A 24,383-nucleotide genomic window follows, 5' to 3' on the forward strand; every position below is an offset into this window, starting at 1 on the left:
TAATATGCAGGCAAGTGGACCTGTTACTCGTACCTTCTCCTGGGCTTTGCCTTCTGCTTGTTTGTTTTGTCTAACCCTGATGTGTTAGTCTTTGTTTTACACTATCATATTATTCCAATTATATTTTCCTATTATCCCTTAAAACAAACAAAACAAAAAAACCAAACCAACCAACCAACCAACCAACCAGCCATCCAAGTACGGAGGACTTGGCTCTTAGGCCCCATCTCTGCCCGGCTCTCCGTTTCTCTCTCCTACACAACACAGGTAATCAATCAGCAGTGTGCTCTTGGTCGGCGAGGATTCATAATTCACCTCACTCTGAAAATGAAACCACGCTTTCTGCTGAACACAAACCAAGCCATGTCCCCAAACTTTGACCAACAGACAGATACAAATGTGCGTTTACCTCTTTTAAGCTTTCTTTGCAGAGGGGACAATATGGCGCATGATCTAAACAACGCTCAAGACAATTCTTACAGAATGAGTGTCCACAAGGGGTTGTTACTGGCTCAAAAAACAACCTGGAATCAAACAAAGCGCACATTAGCTTTCACACCAGGAGCCTCCACGGCGGAAAAGCTTCTGTTAATAATGGACTGTAACATAAAGCTCTACTTAGAGCAGCGGTTCTCTTCCTCAGCCCTTTGGGAGGCACATCTCAGATATCCTGCATATCAGATATTTATATCGTAATTCATAACAGTGTCAAAATTACAATTATTAAATACCAACAAAAGTTTTATGGTTGGGGTCACCATAGCATGAGGAAATATTAAAGGGTCACAGCATTAGGAAGGTTGAGAAGAACCATGGCTTAGAGGCATCAGAAGGCCAAGGTGAGAGAGGAGAGGGGGAAGAGGGCAATGCTAACAGTACGGTGGCCTCCTGCACCTTCTGAAAGACCTTGAACAACAAAGGTACTCTGCCAGGGGCCCAGGACTGCACTGACTATAGCAGTCATCACTTTTGGACACGTGGATCCCCAACCCTTAAGCCCGTGGCTGAGCCAAACTGAGCAAAGTAAATGCAGACTCAAAGACAGAGCAAACCAAGTAGGCCACTGGTGACCATTAGATTTTGATATAGCCTCATCAAGTTCGAGGCCAGTCTGATCTACAGAGTCAGTTCCAGGACAGCCAGGCACCCAGATCCTGTGTCTGCAAACACTGGCCCCACTTTCTGGATGCATAAGTCTGAGATTCAGAGGACTGTTTAAAGCTAAACCTAGGACTAAAACTCCACCTTCTGATGCTTAGCCCTAGAGTGTTAGCTCATCTTCCCTAGCACTGCCTTCATCTATGCTGCATAGTTATACCAACATAATCATCTTTACAGAATTTGACACACTCACCTCATACAGAGAGAACACTCAAAGTCTGAGACGTCGATTAGTTCTTCTGGGATGTCGCCATAAGCTATTGAAAACATACAGTCTTCACTGGGAGATTCTAATGAAATAAAGAGACAGGCAGGGTTTTACTCTTGGGGGAAGAAGTCCAAAGGCCACCTGGAATGAGGACTTGACGGGGACAACTGCAGAGGGGAAGCCTTACCGCTTTGCTTTTTGAGCTTACTCCTCCCGTCTTCGTTAATAAGCACGTCCTGTTCTAAGAGAGACAGCTTTCGTTTGAGCAGGACCCCCTTTCCCTGGGCGGACAGTAAGGGTTCTGAGCACACGCGCTTTAAACCGTCCTCCCTGGCAGGCACTGCCGCTGCACTGATGGCTTGTGCTGACTGGGCGCGGCTTAAGCTTCCTTTGACAGGCTCTGGGGCATCCTCCACTCGTTCTTCAGGCTGTGGAACACAATAAACAAAGGCAATCCCCTCTGTTCACCGTCCTTTCTTCTCCTTGCCAAGAAGAAAAAAAACGGAACCGAGATTTCAACTCCTTATTATAAGGAGTTTGAAAACTAGCTTAACAGAACTTTTCAACTTTAAAACCAGGAAAGTAAAGGGTTTGTTGTCAGTATTTATAGAGCCTTAGGTATCATGCTGACTGATGTCACAGCACTGTGTAGAGCAGCAGTTCTGACGCAGATGCTTCTAGATGAGACTAGAATATTTATAGCTATATGCATGTCCTAAACTGTAAGTGTGATGCCAGCTAAGTGACCTAAAATGGCGCAGTGAGCACTGACATGACATCCAGAGCTTCAGTATAAATCAGATGCTGCAGACAAGACCCTGTTACTATCATCTGACAGGCAGTGCACTTAAGCAGGCTCCAATGCTCGACCCTGAGAACGTGGGGGGTCTTAGCTCTAAGGAGGCGGGTGTAGGGAGCAAATGTCATCCTTCCACCCCTTACCTGCTTCAGGCCAAGCTCAGCAGGGGAGTGTGGCTGCTCCATTACTGATGGAAAACCAAGAGGTTTGCTCTTAATGCACGGTAACGAACTCCAGGAAGACTCCTTCAGGCCTTCCCTTACATTTTCAGGTGACAGTAAGTCACACAGAATCTGCAAGAAATATTATAAAATAGAATAGAAGATATATACTATCTGATGAAGAACAACAATATACGCTTTACTGTCTATTCAAATTCTGAGAGGTGTTTGTAGAAGACACTATTTTTAGTGATCAGGAAAGAATCGATACATTTTTAAGTTTTACGAACCAAGGTATGACTCAATAGGGGTCATATCACTTCAAGGGAAAAAAGAAAAAAGAGGGGAGGGAGGTTTAACCTCGGCAAGGACGGGATAAAGTGGCTTAAGAAGGTACCCAAGGGAAGAGCGAGCTTTATAAATATTCAGATTACAAAGGGAAGACGTTTTAAGAGAGATGGAACTATTCCATCTCTTAGCAAGCCCTACTCTGTCAGGAGGTCAGGGTGTCCACGACAGCCAATTTTTGGGTTATAGCTGGAGTACTATTGTATTTGTGTGAACCTAAGAACGTGGACTAAACTCAAAACTCTCAAAGTCCCTGTGTTTGCACTGGACTTAGCCTGTCACTGACCACAGCTACCCATACGGTGGCCTCCACTGCTGAGTCCTTGCTTGGGAGCAAACACCAGCTTCCCTGCAACCTCTGGGCACGCAAACGCAGCTGGCTGCGTGATAAAACGTCCTGGGTGCTCAAGCCAGGGATAAATCCCAATCACCCGCATCAACAGGGCTTAGTAAGGCACAGGGAATGCGTGGCTGCAGGAAAACGGGGCGCTCTATAAAGCACCATGTTTCTCTGTGCAGCACGTGCTTCCTAAACTCTAGGTCTGGGGGTCAAGCTTCGTGGGTCATAGAATGTGGTTATCCACAAATCAGTGCCAGGAAATAAACACACTGTGAGTAGAATATGTCTTCCGTAGGTCCTTGAGCAATAACTCACTCAATAGGAAGCTATCCAGGGTCCAGGGATGTAGCTCATTGGTAAAGAGCTCGTACAAAAAAAATGCACTAAACACTCTCCTCTCCTAGGTATCTGCAATGAACTGCTTTGAAAAGACAGAAAACAGCAGCAGCACCAAACCCTCCAAAAACCACTGTGAAAACAAAATAAATGAGGATTACCGCTAACAAAACAGAAAACAAACAAACAAGCAAACAAACCCATAAACTGGAGGAGGAGGAAGAAAAGAGGAAGGTCCAGGTATGCCAACTCAGTGAGGTGGGATCCAGGGCACTGTGTATTACTTATTGACCCAGGTGATCCTTCAAAATGCCATACGCTTAACATCACAACTGATGTGGCACAGTCTATGAACACTGAGGTCACACAGCTAGGACTCAACATCAGTGAGTTTTCCCAAAGAACTTTGCAAAGATCCTGTCTTTTCGGATGCTGTCGCAGTAAGGGAGCCCCAAAAGAATTCCTACAGCTGATAAACAACTTCAGCAAAGTGGCTGGGTACAAAATTAACTCAAATCAGCAACCCTTCATTATACAAATGACAAACGGGCAGGGAAAGAAATTAGGCAAACAACTCACTTCACAATAGCCACATATAAAGGTAAAAGGCCTGAATGAAAGGCACTGGCAGGACCAGAGTGCTAAGTCTCCAAGTGGACAAAAGAGCCTATTTACCATCACATCAGACCTGGCCTCCAGGCTCTCCCAGCATCTCTCAGTCCCTACCTGTTACAGGCGATGGCTGGCATACCCTGCCTCTACCCTGAACTCTCTAGCCCAGGGGCTGGGCTGCACACCTCTCTCCAACCTCCTGCTCCTTTCCTATCTATTTCTAGCCATTTGGTTACCAGCCCCTTCTATATCTTTGGCTTCCTGGCTGCTATATGTGGCTCCCTTCTCTCCCCTCTCCCTTCCCCTCCCACTCTCCCACATAGCCCAGCTCAGTCTGGTTGTGTCTAGTCTGACTCTCCACATACCTACAATAACCTTTCTCCTTCGCCTGACCTAGGAGCAGCCGCATCCTTTCCTTTTTGTTTCTTTTTATTTCTTTTCTCACTCAAAGAGATTCCTGAGTGTGGTATAAGAAAGCACCTTCAATAGGGAATATCAGCTTGGTTTTGACTGAATAAAGCACACCCCTTTCCAAAGGGCTTGGGGCTAGAAGGGTTTCAACTTTCTAATTTTAATTTTGGAGTGTTTATAGATAGTTATCTTGAGAAAGGACACAAGAATAAATACAGAACCTGTCTCAGGTATATCCTGTACCCATAAACTGAAGGTAGTTTGATATCATGTTTTTAGTTCTCTGTGCTTTGTGTTTTGACTACGACCAGTCAGTCATATAAGGTCAGGAATGAATCTTTTCACATATGGCATGGCATCCCATCCCCAAAATTCCAGAGTTTTGATTTTCAAATTGGGACTGTTTAGCCTATATTTGGAACCATCTGTATAAATCAACCACAAATACTACATTGAATTATATATAAATGAAATGCTTTGGTTACATCAAGAATTCAAGCCAAGTGGTGGTGGTGCGCACGCCTTTAATCTCAACACTCAGGAGGCAGAGGCGGGCAGTCTCTGTGAGTTCAAGGCCAGCCTGGTCTACAGACTGAGTTCAAGAACAGCCAGGACCACACAGAGAAAACTTGTCTCAAAAAATCAAAAGGAAAAAAAAAAACAGAATTCAATATATTAAAGATAAGAACTTAGTTGTCAAATAGCTCCTCAGATAAAATCCCTTCTTATGTTCCTCATCTTACTTTTTAAGACCCCATGTGCCTCTGCCTTGGACAATGGTGCGGGTAACGTAGTACCTTTTCTACTTGTAGCTTTGCGGGCGCGAAGTCTTCATCGAGGGCTAAGCACTGAAGAAAGAGCTGTAAGGCATCGCCTAGAAAGCCGGCATCCTGGAGGACCTTCCCTTTCCTGAAGTAGACCTTCAACAAAGCACACACATAACTTCATGCACAGGACTGTTTCCAACCACCAGGGAAAGAAAGGGTTCTCAAAGTCCAAACAAGTACTCCAAATGGGGAAACTGAGGCCCACAAACGATCTTCACTTGAGAAGTTACTGATTTAAACACTTAGTGTGTGTGTGTGCTCGTGAGGCTGCCCGAGAGGGCTAGAAGAGTGTGTCTGGATCCCCAGGAACTGGAGTTAACAGGTGACTATGAGCTGCCCTCTACGGGTGCTGAAAATTAAACTCATGTTATCTGGAAAAGCAGCAAGTAACCTTACCTGCTCAACTCCCCAAATTGCCAATTTAAAGTTTACTCATATAATGACAGTGAGAGAAACACAAAATAACACCTATATTTACTGACTTTAAGATGTTTCAAAAGTACATATTAAAAATAATATAAATAATCTCATCTTAAAATCAGGATGAGTGATATTAATATTTAAACTATGAGTGACTTCTTTCAATACATTGAACAGATCACTTTCAGTGATAAATAACTATAGTAAAATTTAAATAATTACCTTGTAACTATTGGTGACAAATAACCTAGGTAAAATTTAAGACATTATTTTCTAGTTCTTAGCAAATGAAAATTGAGTAGCAATTTTCAAATGTGTCTAACCTGTATATGTAAATAATCCAACAACTCCAACTATGGTAGGTTATATATATATTCAGGCTAAAATACAGTGCTTATATTATCTAGAATGTGAGGGGATCAAAAGAATCAACTAACTAGATTCTGTGCTACAAATTATCTGTGGTTATAATTACTGTCCTCAGTTTCAATTTACTGTCTCTTGATCACTCTTTCCACATATAAACATACATACATATATATGTATTTGTGTATTTGTATGTGATATATATATCACATTGAAAAGACATCTGTGAATAAAATTCCTTGTTTCATCAAGAATTCAAGCTGGGTGGTGATAGTGCACACCTTTAATCCTAGCACTCAGTAAGCAGAGGCAGGTAGATCTCTTTGAGCTCGAGGCCAGCCTCTCTCTCTCTCTCTCTCTCTCTCTCTCTCTCTCTCTCTCTCTCTCTCTCTCTCTCTCTCTCTCTCTCTCTCTGTGTGTGTGTGTGTGTAAACCACCTAGGCAAGACCAACTTCTGTACAAACCTACTGTACAGTCACCTCACTGGAACTCTACTACCTCTCAGAATCTCTCAGCTTCAAGGACTATGCTCTTTCTATTACCAAAAGCATTTAGTAAGTCCAGTTTGACTCTATCTTTATAATATGTCAAGTTGAAATTTTTATTTAAAAATTTATGTTATTTTTCTGTGTCATGAATTGTTTGTTTTTTACTTAAGAAACAAAGGTTTGGGTTTTTTTCCCCTACAATCAAATTTCTTTCTGACAATAAACTTTGTTTACTTTTCCCCCCTTGGGGGAGGTCTCCAGTATGGGGTGGGGGTGGACCTGGGAGAACTGGGAAGTGAGTGTGACGAGGATGCATGAGGTGAAATTCTCAATAAATCACCGAAAATAGGATGTTGCAGAAAAAAAAAGAAGAAAACCACTCATCTTACCTACACTTCCAGGAAGCTACATATTTCTTTCCAGAAATGCTTCTCTTTTGTGTGTATGTGTGCTCGCGTGTAGGCAGGTGTGTATGGAGCCCATGGGGGCAACCCTCTGGCCCTGTTCTTCAGACCCCACCTCATGAGCTGCAGGGCTCTACCTGGCTCTGTCTTCCTGGCCCTGGGACTGCAAACCTGTACCAGGACACCTGGCTTTCACAGGCATTCTGAGACTTGAACTCGTGCCTTGAAGGTTGTGGGGTAAACATAATGTCACTGACTTAGCTCTGAACTACGGATTTCATCAGAAGCCAACCATCTCCTCTGTTAAGACCTGTAGCTGTTAACTGAAGCTCCTCACAGCTGCAAGGTTAACACTCACAGGGACTCGAACATCTGTCTTACCTCGGGCCAGTTGGGAAGCTGAAAGAGAACTGCGTTCAGATCCTCTAGGGCCGCCTTAAACTCCTGCAGGCCGGCGTACGACTCCGCTCTGTAGATTTTGAGAGTCAGGTCGCTGGGCTCTGAAATAAGCATTTCACGGGGATACTGTTATTTTAGAAAGATGACTATGGTAATTTGCAAAATACTGTCATACTAGCTTAAGAAAAGCCTTGTGATTCCAAAATCAAAAACTGCCAAATGGAAATTTACAGACTAAGTACAGTATTCATGCAACACACTTCATATGTCAATACTTGAATGGAGAATGTAAGAGTTCCTAGAACAGGGTCTGGATCCGTAGCTCAGGCTCCCTTACTGCACACCTGCCTTTGAGCGCCTAACCTGACTTTACAGGAGCGGGAAGCGGCATCAGTAGCGCTGACGGGGACGGAGTGTGCACGCCAACACTGTCCAAAAGCGAGCAGTGAAGGCTCCACAATGGCAATCCAGGCGCCTGGCCCACAAGGCACTGTTTCGCATCACAGCTAAGGGGCTTCCAGCTGCCTCGGTGAGGCAGGGACCTACCAGGAGGGAGCTCCCTGCACAAGCTCAGCCCGCTCTGTTCTTGAACCCCTTAGAAGGCTTCTTCTCATTTCACATGTTTACAGCATGTCCTCGCCATGCGTGGCACATGACGCACATCTGCCTACCCACCTGCCAGCACTGGAATGTGAAACGGCTCCCTCCTGGCCCTGTCAACACTTGGGCTCCAGCTGCTGACACGGTTTGGGGATGCTGGGGAAAGTTCTACACACGGGGTCCAGATGGTGGATACTGCTGAAACCCCAGGGCGTGGCTAGAGACTTAGAACCCAACCTGCTTCCCAACAGATGTGCTTCCTGGTCAGTGTCGTGGATAGAGCAGGTAGCCCTGGCTGGCCACCACCACAAAGCCTCCAATGCCATGACTCCTGGTCACCATGCATAAATATACATCATTATAAGTCAAGAAGAAACTTTCCTCACTCTGACAAAGGTCGGAAAGGGGCCATACCTTCTCTACAAACACTCAGCTGCTCACCCCTAAAGCAAGCCCTAAAACGTAGGTACACTTGGGCTAAGAGACCAGTGTGCCCTGAGAAGACAGGAAGACAGCTGGTTTTAAAACTCCTGCCTAGCTCCTTGAGGGTCAAATGTTAATGGAGTAATTACTTGGGCTGATGCCACTGGAAACCAGTGACGCGTCACCAGTGAGTGCCGTCACTTCTGAAGAGATGAGGCTCACCCCACTCACTCACTCACCCATCCCCCCCTTCCTAATCATACAAAGGAGCTAAGCGCACCACCTCAGGCCCTTTGAATAACCAGACATACAGAACGTTTCCTCTCCACATAAACTTTCAAGAAAGATGACTGAAAACAGCCACCTGTCCTGGCTGTGTCGCCACCCCAAAGTCAACAGCGATGGACCACCTGTACAGCACCTGACTTAGGGACCCTGGAGTAAGCAAAGGGCTTTACCACCTGTGTCATTGAGGAGGCGCCTCGGTCCACAACTGCAGGTGTCCACGGCACCCAGCAATTGCCTGGCACACCATGTACTTTGGTGAAAAGTGAGATGCTGAGATGCCATGCTTTGGGCTAACCATACGGAGGGTAGTTGCTGCAGTTCTTATAGCCTGGCATGGGGTACACACCCGTCACTCCAACATTCAGGAGTCTGGAAGATCCTGAATTAGAGGCCAGCCAGGTCTGCCTGGGAGATTCTAGGACTACATGGTGAGATCTGACCCACCCACCTCACCCCCAATTTAAAAAGTACAGAGGACCTTGATTTTGTGATACGATAGCTGTTTCCTGCTCCCGCCCCTGCCCCTGGACCAGGCACAGATCTAATTCTCTGCCATTACTTACCTCTAGGGTCTGCACCCTCAATTTTGAATTTTTCACCCTAACATCACAATCATATTTCCATCAGCCTGCTGTGGCTACCCTCATGTCAGCTTGTTCTCCCTCTGGAAGTCCTTTCACATTTACACCGCTGATGTCCCAAATCACAGTCATCCCGAGCGTGGCCAATTCTCTGCTTTCCCAACTCCCCTGCCAGTGGCCCTAAAGTCAGGCTTCCAGACTCTCTTCAGTCCTATTACAGAGGCTGGCTCTCTCCCGCCACTAGCCTGTCTTCACCATCTACAAGACAGAGATGACACTGACGGCCCTGCCTCTGGCAGCCTTACTTCTTCCCAATGCCTGCTCTGTAGATGCCATTCTGCGTCATGACTCCTCCCCCTGCCCCATCTTCCTTCCTTCTCGCTCTAGCCCTTACATAGCCCTCTTCTACTCTGGTGACTTCCCCATCCCACGTGACTCATCTCGCCATCATCCTCACAGGATGCCTCTCACTGGAGCCTGTCTTGATCCAGGGTGCCATTCGCATCAACAGTGTGTGTGTGAAGCTGGACTCACTGTCACCTGAGGCAGGTGACAAATATCCTTCACCCCACCATGATTACACAGTTATTAAAACTTTGAAAAAAGAATCCCGTGCAGTAGTAGAGGTGTGTGCATGCCACAGCGCCCAAGTGGAGGTCAGAGGTCAACCTTGACCATCAAGTCCTCAGCCTCTACCTAAGGACAGGGTCTCCCTCAGGGTTTGCTGCATATGCCACGCTGGCTGGCCACTCAGCTTCTTAAGGTTTTCATTTTCCCTTCTCATCTCACTATAGAGATGCTATGAACACAGACACATGCTACCACACCTAGCTTTGCTTGAGTGTTCTTCTACTAGAGATTCCAACTCAGGTCCTTTGCTTATACTTTACCTGGTAAGGCACCGCCCCATGCCTTTTTATAATGCTGGGATTGGTGGCTCAGGTCTGTAACCTCAGCTACGAGGGGGAGAAGCAGGAAGATCCCAAGTTCAAGGCTTGCCTAGGCAACTTAGTGAGACTCCTGCCAAAATAAAAAAGTGAAAAAGTAGCCAGGCAGTGGTGGCGCACGCCTTTAATCCCAGCACTCGGGAGGCAGAGGCAGGCGGATTTCTGAGTTCGAGGCCAGCCTGGTCTACAGAGTGAGTTCCAGGGCTACACAGAGAAACACTGTCTCAAAAGTAAAAATAAAAAGGCAGAAAAGGCTCGGGATAAAGTTGGTGTTAGACCGCTTGCGAGCCATGACCCTACATCAGCAGTTCTCAAGCATGGGGTCGGTCACATATCAGAAAGTTACATTATGATTCATAACGGTAGCAAATGGTCGGGAATCACCACAATGTGAATAAACTGTATTAAAGGGTCCAAGCATTAGGCAGGTTGAGAATCTCTGCTCTAGGTGCAATACATGCAGCTTGCACAGGCTGGTAAAAACAGATACAAGACTCTGAACCCAGAACCCTTGCTCTTCACTTCGACACTGCTTGTATCGAGAGCGTTCTGAACCAAGGCACGCCTGATATGCAGAAGGTGTGCTGCGCTATGCTGGCCGTGCCCTTTACTACATGTGCACAGCATCTGAATGCAGCTACATTTTGGGATGAGTGCTCTTTCTATCATTTTCTCCCTGGACCCAACTCTGACAGTGTTTTGTGATCTTAGAGAAACACTAAAATCTGACCCATCTGAACTCCCCGGTCAAGTTCTCATTTCCTCTTGCTCTGGGTACTGCTGTCATCTAAGGCGAGCTGCCTGTGCACGTCGTGGGCTGAAGGCCTTCTCCAGCCACGGCTCCCCATCAGTGTGCCAATCCGCAGAGATCCACAGCATTGGCGGCAATCTTAAAGCTACTTCTTTAACCCATCTTAAAGATTGTTGTTTCCTGCCGTACTGCAAAGGTTCTAAAATGCATACTGAGAAATTGAAAAATGAAGAAAATTGGGAATTAAGCTGGATATTTAAATGGTGCGTTCTGTGACTTTAGCATGTGGGTGGGTTGAGGGAAGATGGAGAACTTGAGGCCAGTCTGCACAAAATGAATTCAAGGTTAGCCTGCATGATACAGTAAGAACCTCCCTCCATATCATCTTTAAGTGAGCATCTATACCATCAAAAAGCAAAATCGACATACTGTCTGCAAGCTCCATCCTGGGGGGGGGGGAGGGGCAGGTTGGGGTAGAGGTGGCCGTGAGGCAAGTGGTACACTCTGGGCATCCAAGGAGCTAGTGACAGATTAGCTTCTCTCCAGCTGTCCCAGCAGTGATGAACAATGGGTCACATGTCTCTACTGTCACCAATAACTCAGACCATTCCCTTCTCCAGAAAACCATCAGAGATCGGTAGGGATGTAGGGATGACGTGCTCTCCACTGTCACAGGATGAGAATTTGGGACTCTACATGTGCACAGTCAGGGTTCACACTATGATCTTCAGTTTGACGGGTCTTCAAATACCCCATGATGCCAAATAACCATTATAACAGTACTGCCAGGTAGAATTCTCATCCTACCCAGGAGACTGGCAAACCAGCTGCACTAGGTATCCCAGTGAGAATGAGTCTATAGGAGGCAAAGACGGTTTCTTCAATAAAGATGGGAGTCATGATCATGGGCATGACTATGGAAAGAAAAAATAAGTAGTAAAGATGAAAAGTGCTTACCTAAGATACAGTCCACAAAACTCAAAAAGGTCAACAAGCTGAAGGGCCCAAGTGAGGACACCTCAGTTCCACGTGGGAAAGAGAAGAAAGCAATCACAAGTGGGGAGGGAAGGAGAGAGGGGCCTGGGAGGGAAAGTAGATAAGGGTGGGGGAATGTTGGGGGGGAGAGGGGAACCTGATCTGGTATTGAGTGAGGGAAAAGGACTAAGACTGAAGCCCTGAGGGCCAGCAGGAAAAAAATATAAACAGGCAACCTTGGGAGGTAGGAGGTTGGGGGAACACCCACCCCCCCAAGACCCACCAGAGACCTGGGAGGTGAAAGACTGTCAGGACTCAAAGGGAGGACCTTAGATGAAATGCCAGTAGGGAGAGGGAACTTATAGAGCCCACTTCCATCAGGAAGACAGGGCATCAAATGAGGGAGGGGGTTGCCATTCCATAGTCAAAACTCTGACCCGTAATTGTTCCTGTCTGAAAGAACTGCAGGGATGGAAATGGAGAGGAGCCTGAGGAAAAGAAGGTCCAGCGACAGGCTCCAAGTGGGTTCCAGCTCAAGGGGAGGTCCCAAGGCCTGACATTATTACTGAGGCTATGGAGCGCTCACAAAAAGGGACCTAGCATGACTATATTCAACCCAAAAGACCCAACAAGCAGCTGAAAGTCAGATGTAGATATTTGCACCCAACCAATGGACAGAAGCAGCTGACCCCTGTGGTTGAATTAGGGAAGGCTGAAAGAAGCTGAGGAGGAGGGCGACCCTGTAGGAGGACCAGCAGTCTCAATTAACCTGGACCCCTGAGATCTCTCAAACACTGGACCACTAACCAGGTAGCATACACCAGCTGATATGAGGCCCCCAACACACATACAGCAGAGGACCACTGGGTCTGGGTTAATTCAGAGATGATGCACCTAACTCTCAAGAGACTGGAGGCCCCAGGGACTCGTGTAAAAAAAAAAAGTAATTAATTAATTCTAAAAAAAAGATGAAAAATGCCTGTCATTTCAATGGGAGTATTACAATGACAGGGACATCATTTAAATGGTCACTTCAGGCCCTGTGACTAAATGGTCTGAAATATCTTTGAAAATCTGTAAAGAACAGCGTTTCAAGTTGCCACGTTTCTTTATAGAAATTTTAAAAATCAACATCTACAGCTTCATAGTGAAATGAGCACTGTGCTTACAGTTTAATGACACTGATAGCTTCTCAGTGCTGGGCTCTACCTATCTTTCCACCCATCCATCTGTCAGTCTGTGTATGTGTGCTTTTAAACAACATGTCTGTCTGTCTGTCTGTGTACTTTAAACAACATGTCTGTCTGTCTGTCTATCTGTGTGTTATAAACGATCTCGCAGTGAACCTGAAGGCCACCAATTCAGCCAGACTGTGTAGCCGGCAAGCACCAAGGAGTCCCCTTCTTCCTCCCGGGCCTTGGGCTTACAGGAATAAACTAACATGCTCAGCTTTCTCCATGGGTGCTGGGGACTGAACTCGGGTCGCCAGGCTTATGGAGCAAACACTGTGTACCGATTTGTTTCCCCAGTCCCGCCTGCGAGTTTGATAAAGGGGAAAAGGTTTATTTACATAACAGAAAGTGCCACAGTTTTTAATCTTGGAGAATTTGGGAGAAAACATTCAACTTGATGGTTTGAGATGGTGATGCGCGTTCTGGCAATCAGAGCCAGAAAACTCAGTGGTTCAAGTTTAGTAGCTTGAGAAAACATATTTGTTACCTTTATAGGTAAATTATACAGTATACATCCTGTAAAAGGCTGTAACGACTTTTAAGCTATAATTGAACACACGGGTCTAAATCTACACACGCTACTTTGTTCTAAAATTTCAGAAGTTTTTCATTAAATCAGGTTTGATTATGACTGGTCCCACCAGATGCTACACGTTCACCTAAGCATTAAAATTCGTGCTGATGAAATTATTTTTTTCAAGGAGAACAAAATGTCAATGCACAGTCAGATAAAACTCAGCGTTTTACCCAAAGTATTCCTTTTGAGGTAAAGCATCATGAAGTCGAATAATGAGGAGAGAGAGCCCTCCCTAGGCATCTTATGCCACATTAGGTCTGACATTTTGGTCAGAAGAGATGTGTGTCTCTGGCAGTGATCCTGTATGATTCAAATATCACCTAGCTCTACGGGCTAGTCCGCTTAGACATGTGGGTAGCATACAAAGAAACAGGCTAAAAGCACACCTTTAAGCAATGTGAGACTCTCCCCATTAAGACTCTACATTGTGTGCATGCATGCACAAAATGCCCTTATTAATGGACTTACTCGTCTCTCTTATTTATATATTAAACTATCAAAAAAGCAATGATTAACAAAAAAAATAAACTTTCCTATTACTTTTTGAATAACCACAGGTAAGGAGAAAATCAATGCCAATGGATTTTCAAGTGATTTTACAAATATCCGAGGACACATTAAAAGCACAAACAACGGATTCCAAGATAAGGGTTCAGATTCTCTTTGGGTAGTTTAACTCTTTGACTTTCAGGTTCCCCACCAAAACTAGCCAGTACAATTGACCCCTTGTCAACTTGACACAGCTGGAGTTATCACAGAGAAAGGAGCTTCAGTTGAGGAAATGCCTCCATGAGATCCAACTGTAAGGCATTTTCTCAATTAGTGATCAAGGGGGAAAGGCCCCTTGTGGGTGGGACCATCTCAGGGCTGGTAGTCTTGGTTCTATAAGAAAGCAGGCTGAGCAAGCCAGGTAAAGCAAGCCAGTAAAGAACATCCCTCCATGGCCTCTGCATCAGCTCCTGCTCCCTGACCTGCTTGAGTTCCAGTCCTGACTTCCTTTGGTGATGAACAGCAGCATGGAAGTGTAAGCCGAATAAACCCTTTCCTCCCCAACTTGCTTCTTGGTCATGATGTTTGTGCAGGAATAGCAACCCTGACTAAGACACCACCTATAAAATGCTTTCCTATAAAATACTCATATCTTACAACTGTTGCAAGAACTGAATAATGTAACACATGGAGAGAGCAGGGAAGGGGGGCAAATGGATGGCACAAAAGTGTTGAAGTAGTAGTAATAACATTGTTGATAACGCTGCAACACTTTCAGAATGTAATAAAATCAGTAGGTTAACTCTTGGTACAAGGTTTAGAAAAGATTTCCCACCTTGTCATTTACCCACATGAATCTTAGACCTGGTGAGACAGGTCTTTAGGGATCAGTAATATAGACTGGATACTACAGCTGTCAGATATGAGTCAGAGAATGGAAAAGTTGAAGAGAGGCCTCTCTGCCTCCTCCATTAGAGTGCTTTTAGGTAACTCATCTTCTCTAGCAACTCAATTCCAATTCTGAAAAACAGCTTGCAGTAAAAGAAATGGAAAAGATACAATGTTATCTAAAATGTACTTGAGGCTGGAGAGATGGCTGGACTGTAAGAGCACTTACTGTTCTGGCAAAGGTCCTGGGTCCATTCCTAGCTCCCACACTAGGCAACTCACAATTGCCTGTAACTCCAGTTCCAGGGTATCTGATACTCTCTTTCTGGCTTCTGCAGGCACTTGTATGCATGTGATAGATATACATACATACATACCATGTATTTACACACACATGCATGTACACACATGCATGCATGCACACACACACATGCACGTACACACATGCATGCATGCATGCACACACACACACAAATTTAAAATGTAACAAATCTTTCAAAAAGTTACTGTACAAATAACTATAAATCTAAGGTAACAATATTTTGGTATACTTTGCATTCTTTGATGAATAAAAGACAGGTAAAATAACGGAAAGTACTTATTTACAACTGGACCCTTAGAAGGTATTTATAGAACCAGGATTTTCCATCTTCTACAACACAAACACTGCTATTTTAGATACATTTTAGTTACATGGCACTGTAAAGACCTCTCAAGCCCCTCATTAACTAAATGACTGCTGTAGTATCAATTCATTAGAAGTCAATAACTAATAAATTCCATTTTTTAAATATTTTGAATGAATATTATTTTGCTATAATTAAAGAAACCAGTAATACAAACTATGTAATGACAAGGACTTTATTTTGTTCTTTATTGTATTTCCAGGACCTACAGCATACAGCCTATGTTCCTGACATATCAAAGGCACTCAGTAAATAGTTGTTGAATAAGAAGAAGAGTTAATATTCCTTAAATGCTAAGGCTTTCATCTACTCTATTTTCAGAGGCAAGTCACCCTGCTTTCTGCTTAGGTCTAACTTGACTATGTCTTAAAAGCTGTCGGGAACTCTTGGACTTTTCCCCTTAGTCCTTGGACAAGAAAAACTGATGCTTGCCTTTCAACTCAAGAGTTTTATGCAGGTCAGCGAAGATGACTGGAATGAAAACAGTCTGTGCACTCTAAGAAGCACATAATTGCCAGAACTAAGTCCTTTGTGCAATAAGATATAGATACGTTAAATACAGAAGGGTATATAAATACATTAAAATGCAATCATTTAAAACTGGTTAAATTGCGGTAGCTATCAAAACCCTTTCCATTCTCTTTAAACATATTCAGAATGTATTTGATTTGACCAATCTTTTTATAACTAAAACCTCACTCCCCCTACCACCACTACCACCACCACCCCATACACAGAGAAACTGATACAGCAGGATGCTACTAACTGGCATGTGTAAACTACAATCAGGGTTTAACCTTTATTTAGTCAAAATGTATATAAAAAATGGAACTGAATTTAAAACCACAAAGCTTAGATTTCAGTTTCAGCTAATTTGCCTGACCAGCACAAAGCTTTTACGTTGTAAAACCTTTCTATGGTCTTCTGGGAATTTTACTGTGTGAGGCCTTCTTCCGAAGCAGTTCGCTTGTTTTTGCCCAATCAGTTCTCACAGCAGCCCTCTGAGGGTGAGACCGCACTCATGGCTTAGACAAGGAACCCAGATCACAGAGAGGTCAGGCCACATACCCAGGTCACACACCAGGTGACGGCTACTGGGACTCTGGTAGGTAGTCTGCCTCCAGTGTGCAGAGCTTTGTCACGAACTATAAAACATCTCTGGCTTTAGAGGCCTCAACGTCCTTCTGCAGGGCCTCTGTAGGAACCATTAATACGTACAAACCTAATAATAAAAAGACAAAGTCTGGGCTGGTGAGATGGACAAAGGCATTTGCTGCCAAGCCATTCTTCCCAGGTCTGACATGGAAAGCTCTCTCTCATTCCCACAGTGTCCTCTGACTTCCATATGCACACCACAGCATGTATGTATGCATGAGCAAAACGGTAAATAAATGAAAAACATAAAAAACTAAAAAAAAAAAACCTTCCTTAAACAATTTAAATAAAAAATTGTACACAAACACACACACACACACACCACAAGCGCGCACGCACATACACTTTGACTTTTTTTTTTAAAGCCAGTTCAAATCGTCAACCACACCGTTCTGTCTTCATGTGGAGAGTGGAGAACACAGGAGAGAGGGGTCAGTGTAAAAAATCCAGAATAAAAAGACTCCATCCACTCCACAGTGGGATCCGTTCAAAAGACTCCAGTATAAAGACTCCATGCAGAAAAGACTTTTACATAAGCTCCTTGAATACTAAGAAGAAAGTTATGAAACATCTGAGAGTTAATACCAAAAGATCAATGGATTAAATGTTATCTAAATATATTCCAGTGCAACAGACCCTTATGTAATCGCAATGGGAATTCTGACGTTGGCAAGGGTTCCTGGGCTTTCTTTTTCTGCCGACAAGTTTAAGTTTGGTTGTGTGGGGGCCAACTGCAGACTAGATTTTTTTTTTCTAATAATATTTGTTTCATTCTAAGAAACATGAAAAAAATACAGCAAGGGCTTTTTTTTTTCATTACCAAAAAGGACGGTGTCATTAATAACTAGAGTTGAGCAGTGATACAAATGCCTTTCAAATGCTTCCATAGATAATAACTCACCAACTCCAAAAGAAAAAAAAAAAACCAAACCAAACCAAACCAAACCAAACCAACAAACAAAACTTAACCTTAACAAGCGGACAAACAGATTTCTGAGAGTGACTGCGTTGCTTGTTCGGAAGGTTAGGGATACAGAGCAGAACATTACATGTGCCAGGCAAGCACGCTACCCCGGAGCTATCCGCCTACTCTTATTAATGCCCATAAATTATGAACCACATACAATTGCCCTCTACCAACTCAAATATGTTTGGCTCTATAACTATTCTCCTTTTATCTCACACAAAGAATTCAAGGGAAAAATATTATCACTTTAGTATCGCTGAGATACACAATCAGGTGTAGAATTACTGGTTTTTGACAAGCCTACAAATAAGAAAAATAAAAACCTAATAACATAATAAAGTGAAAGGCAAGAAGAGACTTGCATCCAAGTCCTGAAAAGGGGGTGGTTCCACAGCTTGTAAGCAAATCTCACGTTTGGTCTGTGAAGCTTGGAAACAAAAGAATTCATCATTCCCAGCTTTTTCTGTTCAAGATGATATCCCGGTAGACCCTAGAATCTCAATACTGGGCACAGAAGGTTGGAAAGTGGAGGGTCTAAGCTGTCCAGACAAGCCACCACCCAAGTGACTGTTGGTAAGTCACCCGTCCAGTCTCTGCTTCCTCATTAAGGTCTGACCGCAGCCTGATACTGGATGACTGGTCAGTTGGCTCCAGCTCCCCCACTCAACTTTATTCACCCAGATATCCAGAGTCACCCCCAGCAGAACTGTGGACTCCAAAGTGTTCTGGGTTTGTCATCTTAGTTTATTACTGCTTGCTCATGAAGCTTCTGGGAGACAATGAAAACATGCCAGAAAGATATTCCTGAAGCTACTGTCACTTGCTCAGGATGACTAAAAGAGTCAAGATAATAATTTCAGTTACAAGATTATAACTTATCTAATACTTAAATCAGTTAAAAATTCCCAATGTCAATGATTTCATATAAGTAATTTCTCGTGGTAGGCAGCAGACATAAAGCATGGCCAACATCAGGTGACCAACTATGTATGATAAAGTTGACATTTGGGCCTGATCAGTCTTTCACATAGGCGGCTGTGAGCCTAGGAATGTTTAGTGACATCCTTGGAAGGGCCACCAGATGTCTGTACTGACAGGACTCCTAAAAGAGGTGGCCATTCGAAGATGTCTCTACGTGCTTTTCTAGATAAGGTCCCCTCCCCAGTCAGTAGAGAACAACCACATTCCAGGATCTAAAGAGGAACTCTCGGGTTTACTAAGTTTACATGGCCCTCTTCCCCCTACCCCCCAGCTTAAAAACCAACTTAAGCTCTAAGCAGGAGACGGGACCAAGCTGCTGTTTCTTGGATATGAAAATATAAACAAAAGACCTACAAAGCTTCCCCTCACAGGTCTACTGTGAGCAAGGCAAACTCCTCACACAGGCTACTTCTCTACCAACACCAGGGGTACAAGGGAGCAGCACAGAGGGCGGAGGAAGCAGGATATGAGACAGGCAGGTGGAGGAGGTTCCAGGAGCAAGAGATCCTGCAGGTAAGAAGAGGTGACCACCTCGGGGGCAGCCGGCCACCAACTCGGAGTTGGGCCGTCGCTGGGCCTCCCGATGCCGGTGCCCGCGCCGGGCTCCCGCCACGCCCACTGAACGTCACCCGTTACACAACGCCCCCCCACCCAGCTTATGCAATTCTGCCCTCCCGCGGCTTCTAATTGCCCCGGTGACTTTAGTGCACGACCAAGGTAGACACGGTATCCCCCGAGCTCCCGCCAAGCCCGGGGATGCTCGCCCCCACCCCGGCTGGGGCTCCCGGCCAGAGTACTGAGGGAAGCCTGCGGCCCCCACCCACCCCGCGCCCAAGCTCCGCGGCCCCAGGTCCCCGCTGGGCGCGCGCACGAGGGAACCTCGCATCCGCGCCCCTCCCCGCGCCGCGTCACTTGCAGCTCCCAGGCGATCCCCACCGTGACCGAAGCACCCCGGGGCGCCGCCCCCTCCCACACTCGTGATCCCCGCTCGCCCGGCCCCACACCGCAGCCCCGCATCACCTGCTCGCAGGGCGTCGCAGGCGGCGGCCAGGGCCTCCCGGTAGCGCCCTTCGTGCAGCAGTTCCCCGAGGCGGCCGGCCGCCCGCGCGCGCTCGCGCTGGCCCGGGAACCACTTCTCCGCCAGGTGGTTGAGCACGACGCTGGTTCGGAAGTCGGCGATGGCGGCGGCCAGGGGCGGCGGCCGCGGGGTCCCCTCCGAGGCGGCGGCGGCGGGTGGCAGGCGGTCCCGGCACAGGCGGCAGCGGGCGCGCAGCTCCCTCCGTAGGCAACGGCGGCAGTAGCTGTGGCCGCACGGCACGGTCACCGGCTCGCTTAGGAAGCCCCGGCAGCTCAGGCAGCTGAGCAGCCCGGCCGCGCCCGCCGCGGGTGCCGCGCTCCAGCGCAGCCCGTGGCGGAGCCGGTAGCTGAACACCAGGCAGTCCACTAGCGACCCGAGGCGCTCGGGCCTGGCCGGGGCCCCGCGGCGCAGCGCAGCCGCGAACGCCTCCAGCGCTCCCTTCAGGTGGCCGCCCAGCGCCAGCAGCTCTCCGCGGCGGAGCAGAAGCTCCCAGCGCCCCGACTCCGCGCCCGCGCGCTCCAACCGCTCGCCGCCGCCGCCCACTTCCCACGGCCCGTTCCGGCTCCGCGGTCCGCCGGACGCCTCCCGATTCCCGCCCGGGGACGCCCTCGCCACGGCCGGAGAAGACATGGCCCGCACAGGGCTGCTCTGCCGCCGCCGCCCGCCGCCACGGTCCGGGAACCTCCGGGGCGCGCGGCTCCGCACGCGGCCGGCGAGCAGGGGGGCGTGGCGCGCGGACATGGCGGGGCGGCGCGCGCCCGGGGAGCCCCTGGGGGCGGGGCCTACAGAGGAGGGGCGAGGCTTAGCGAGGCGGAGCGGGGCGGGCCTTGGCTTCTGCGCCCGGCCTCCCGACATGCGGCCGGCCTCCTAGTTCACCAGAGCTGGCCGGCTGGTCCCGCCCTTTCTGAGCCCCTCCTGGAGAGGGACGTGAGATCAGATGATCCCCAGCGGGGATCTAATTGGCTTCTCTGACGAGGAGGGCTTGGCTCGTGACTGAACAAAGCCCGAAGTCTCCTGGGCGGCCTTCGAGCTGACACCTCTTGTAACCGAGGTCCATCCCCAGGCCTATAACTTGGGCGCTGTGCAGTTCGTATGTGCACCAGCAGTGCTGTGACCCCAAACCTGCAGCACCTGAGTAGGTACTCCGACTCCTCCTGGCCATAGAAAGGAAACTTTGGGTGGGTCTAGATGCCCTGGGTTACGGCCGGCCAGAACAGGCAAAGGGATTGTGAATGCACGGTGTGATTACTTTGAGACTTAAAACTGAAATCTGCCAACTTTATACACACACACATTCCACGTCCAGAGACCACTTCCTTTGGTTAGTGCTGACTTGTGATAAAGTTTATTAAGAGTTCAAACGAAGAAATGAACTGTCCAAAAGAAGCCCGATACTTTGTGAGTGACCTTTAAATTTTAATTTAAAAAGTGCAATACACCAACCCCCCCCATTAAACTATTAAATAAACAAAGCACACCTTAGAGAGTGAAAGTCTCCAGGTTCCTCAGATGGGCTCCACAACCTTCATACACACGAACCCACAGTTGCTTAAAGGTTTTTAAATGAGAATATAGAAGAAAAACATTTTCCCTGTGGCAGAAACCAGATCACTACAATGCAAGCATTCCGCAGCTTTGTCGACTGAAGACAGTTTGGCTCGTATGTAATGGATTCTAGTTCCTTTAAATGTGACAGCATCCAGTTTAATATTCTCAATGGAAATATTTATAGGTTTGATTACAGAGTACTGGGTGGAAAATGTAGGAAGAGATTTAAGGCTTTTGGTTCTTTTTCAAATACTTGGTAACAGGAAAGGAAATATATTTGTCTGAAATCATACAGTCAGTATTACAAAGAGATTTTAAGATCTTCTCACGGTGATAATATCGTATATAATGTTTAATCAACAGTTATCTTTCTTCAATTTTTTTTACACGAGGTCTGCAAACACACGAGATCCTGCTTACACAGAACAGGTGACAAAGGTTTGAAAGCGTCTTTCTGCTACACAATAAGCAAACCTCAGAAAAGAAAGAGGGCACAGGAACAAAGGGCTAGAGAAAGAAGAGTTGACTTAAAAACAAAAGCAAAATCCCGGGCTCCTGTTCCAGACAGTCCGGAAGCAAGGTGCAGCCAGGCAGGGAGCACCTCCTTCTCATCTGGGGAGCACGGAGAATTGGTTATGAGGAGAACCTTAAATCTAAGTTACATGGGCAATGGTGTTTACCTTGTATGTGTAGCTTTGGAATCAAGCCTGGGTCCTCCTGTCTTCTAGGCAAGCCCCCAAGCATGGAACCATAGCCAAGGCAGAACAATGATGTGAGTTAGATGCGGAGACACTCACTGGAGACTTAAAAAAATCTAACCAGTATAATGCATTCACGCGTGCACACACATATGGGTGTGTGCGAGTGCACATGCACACACACACACACACACACACACACACATACACGATTCACTTGCATGCTTCATTCTTGCCATGTGTGCGACCACAAACACATGCACACACACACATGCACATGCACACGCACACACGCACATGCACACACAGGCACACTCACATACACACACACACACACACACACACACACTATTCACTTGCACACTTCATTCTTGCCCAGGCAGTTTCCAGACTGTGCCCTAGCAAACATTTCATGAACTGCATTCATGATTAGACAAAGTATAATAATAAATTGGTAAACAAATAGGTCTTCTCAGTTACAGTTTCAAATCAGGTTTGTTATGAGATTTCTCTCTAAAGAAAAACGCGTGTCTCAGAAAATGAGATGAGGAATCGCCTTGTCCTTTGCAGTCTTTTTCCCTACTGACTATGACAAATACACCCGAATCTGGCATGGAATGAAGTGACACAGTTATGACAAAATAAGGAGGGAGGGGATGGTAGGAGGAACTGTGTCCTGCTCTCCATGGCATTTGTAAATGGTTATAATTCATGTTTGCTGGTTTATACATTTACATAACCTGTTCTCTCTCATTTATGTAACTTATTTATGTAAGAGGCTGTATTTCCACTGTGGCCTTTGTATGCAGCACAACTTCCCCCGATGAATCAGGAAGTCTCAGCACTGTAATCGCTAGCATTGTAATAGGTCACTCTTCTGTCTCTCTGTGCCACTAGAAAGGGTATGCCCTTTGATGCAACTGCCTCTTAAATTCAAGGGAGAGAGAAATTAGTACCTTCATTCATTTTCTAAAACTTAGCCTTTGGTCTCTGACTCATCCAGCAGGCTGGGAGGAAAAAAGAGGGCGTCCTGCAAGCCAGCCTCTGGGCAGGAGGTGCCTGACAGGCTTCAAGGGCTCTCTCCTTTCTTCCTGTAGCATCACTGCCTTTTGTCATTCTTTGCTAATGAAGTAGTAAAATCAGGAGGTTTGTATTTCGTTTCAGCCTTTCTTTTTTTTTTTTTTTTTTTAGTGTTGTCTTCTAAAATAGATCAGTTATGTAAGAGAGTCAGAAGAAAAGCGTATCTGTTTCCTAATTTGGAAAATGCTTATCACCATCATTCCCTGCTTATCCCTCCTGCCCACTGCCGCACCCCATGCCTTGTCCTGATATAGCTAGACTGTTAAGAATAACATTGACACAATGGTTTGCTTGCACACTACGCAGGAGGACATTTGAACCTCCTATTTGTACAGTCAGTGAACTTAGCATTTGTTTTCCCCGTTATCATAGAGAAAGAAAGAAAACTGAATGACCGTGGACCCGGGGAATATAACACAAAGGGAGAGAATATATGTCTAGGTAGCTCTGTGTTCAATCGTACATACACATATACATCATACATGCATACATGCATTCATACATACATACATACATACATACATATATACAGTCCATTTCCTGGTTCAGGTTAATGACATTCCTGATGCTAGAATCTAGCTAATGCTCTGAACACTAAATCATAAAGTATTATACAATCTGCCTATATCCAGTAGTGTTTCTATAGGTGAACCGCCTATAGACAGGGTTTCAAAATCCACCTAATAGTAGTCTCATTCATTATATATGAGAAAGCAGGGCTGAGAAACTGCTGGCTTGATAGAAGCCCTCTAAGGAAGGGAATCCAGACACCTTAATGCTGACTGTATTCCGTGGGCGGTGGGAAGAGGTCACCTGCCTCCCATTTGCCATCTGTACAGAGGACAAACTAGACGCTGCTCAGAGTTGCCCCTGGAGCCCAGCTGGAGAGCTTTATGCGAACACAATGGCAGGTAGAACAGTGTTTCCCAAGCCCAGGGACACAGCAGTGTGACACCTGATGCAAATGGAACAGAAGGTAGAGGCTGAAAGGGAAGGGACCATACCTTGAGAAGTGTACTTTGTTGCTGCACACTCAGTCCTGCTCAGAGCAGGTGGAGTGAGTCTCTGGAACATTCAGTCACCGGACAGGGGTCCACTAACCCATACATATCTGCTTACCTCTACCATAAATCTAGGAGAGGCTGGAAGAAAGCCTGGG

General features: G+C 46.2%; 1 protein-coding gene and 1 long non-coding RNA gene across 4 annotated transcripts in view; one reads left to right on the forward strand and one right to left on the reverse strand.

The window, feature by feature from the left end:
* Window positions 1-20,633, reverse strand: part of Lonrf1 (LON peptidase N-terminal domain and ring finger 1) — a 33,298-nt gene extending 12,665 nt beyond the window's left edge. The window contains exons 1-7 of the mRNA NM_001081150.2: window positions 19,841-20,633; window positions 7,263-7,381; window positions 5,174-5,296; window positions 2,312-2,461; window positions 1,557-1,797; window positions 1,355-1,451; window positions 410-524 (exon numbers count right to left, since the gene is read on the reverse strand). Of these exons, the coding sequence (NP_001074619.2) occupies window positions 410-524; window positions 1,355-1,451; window positions 1,557-1,797; window positions 2,312-2,461; window positions 5,174-5,296; window positions 7,263-7,381; window positions 19,841-20,528 (1,533 nt within the window). The 5' untranslated portion in view covers window positions 20,529-20,633. The remainder of the gene's footprint in view (window positions 1-409; window positions 525-1,354; window positions 1,452-1,556; window positions 1,798-2,311; window positions 2,462-5,173; window positions 5,297-7,262; window positions 7,382-19,840) is intronic.
* Window positions 19,180-24,383, forward strand: part of Gm35712 — a 67,888-nt gene continuing 62,684 nt past the window's right edge. For all 3 annotated transcript variants that reach the window (XR_378902.4, XR_870368.3, XR_378903.4), the window contains exon 1: window positions 19,180-19,333. This is a non-coding gene — a long non-coding RNA (predicted gene, 35712). The remainder of the gene's footprint in view (window positions 19,334-24,383) is intronic.

This window comes from Mus musculus, chromosome 8 (assembly GCF_000001635.26).
Source record: "Mus musculus strain C57BL/6J chromosome 8, GRCm38.p6 C57BL/6J".
In the NCBI taxonomy this organism is placed as follows: Eukaryota; Metazoa; Chordata; class Mammalia; order Rodentia; family Muridae; genus Mus; species Mus musculus.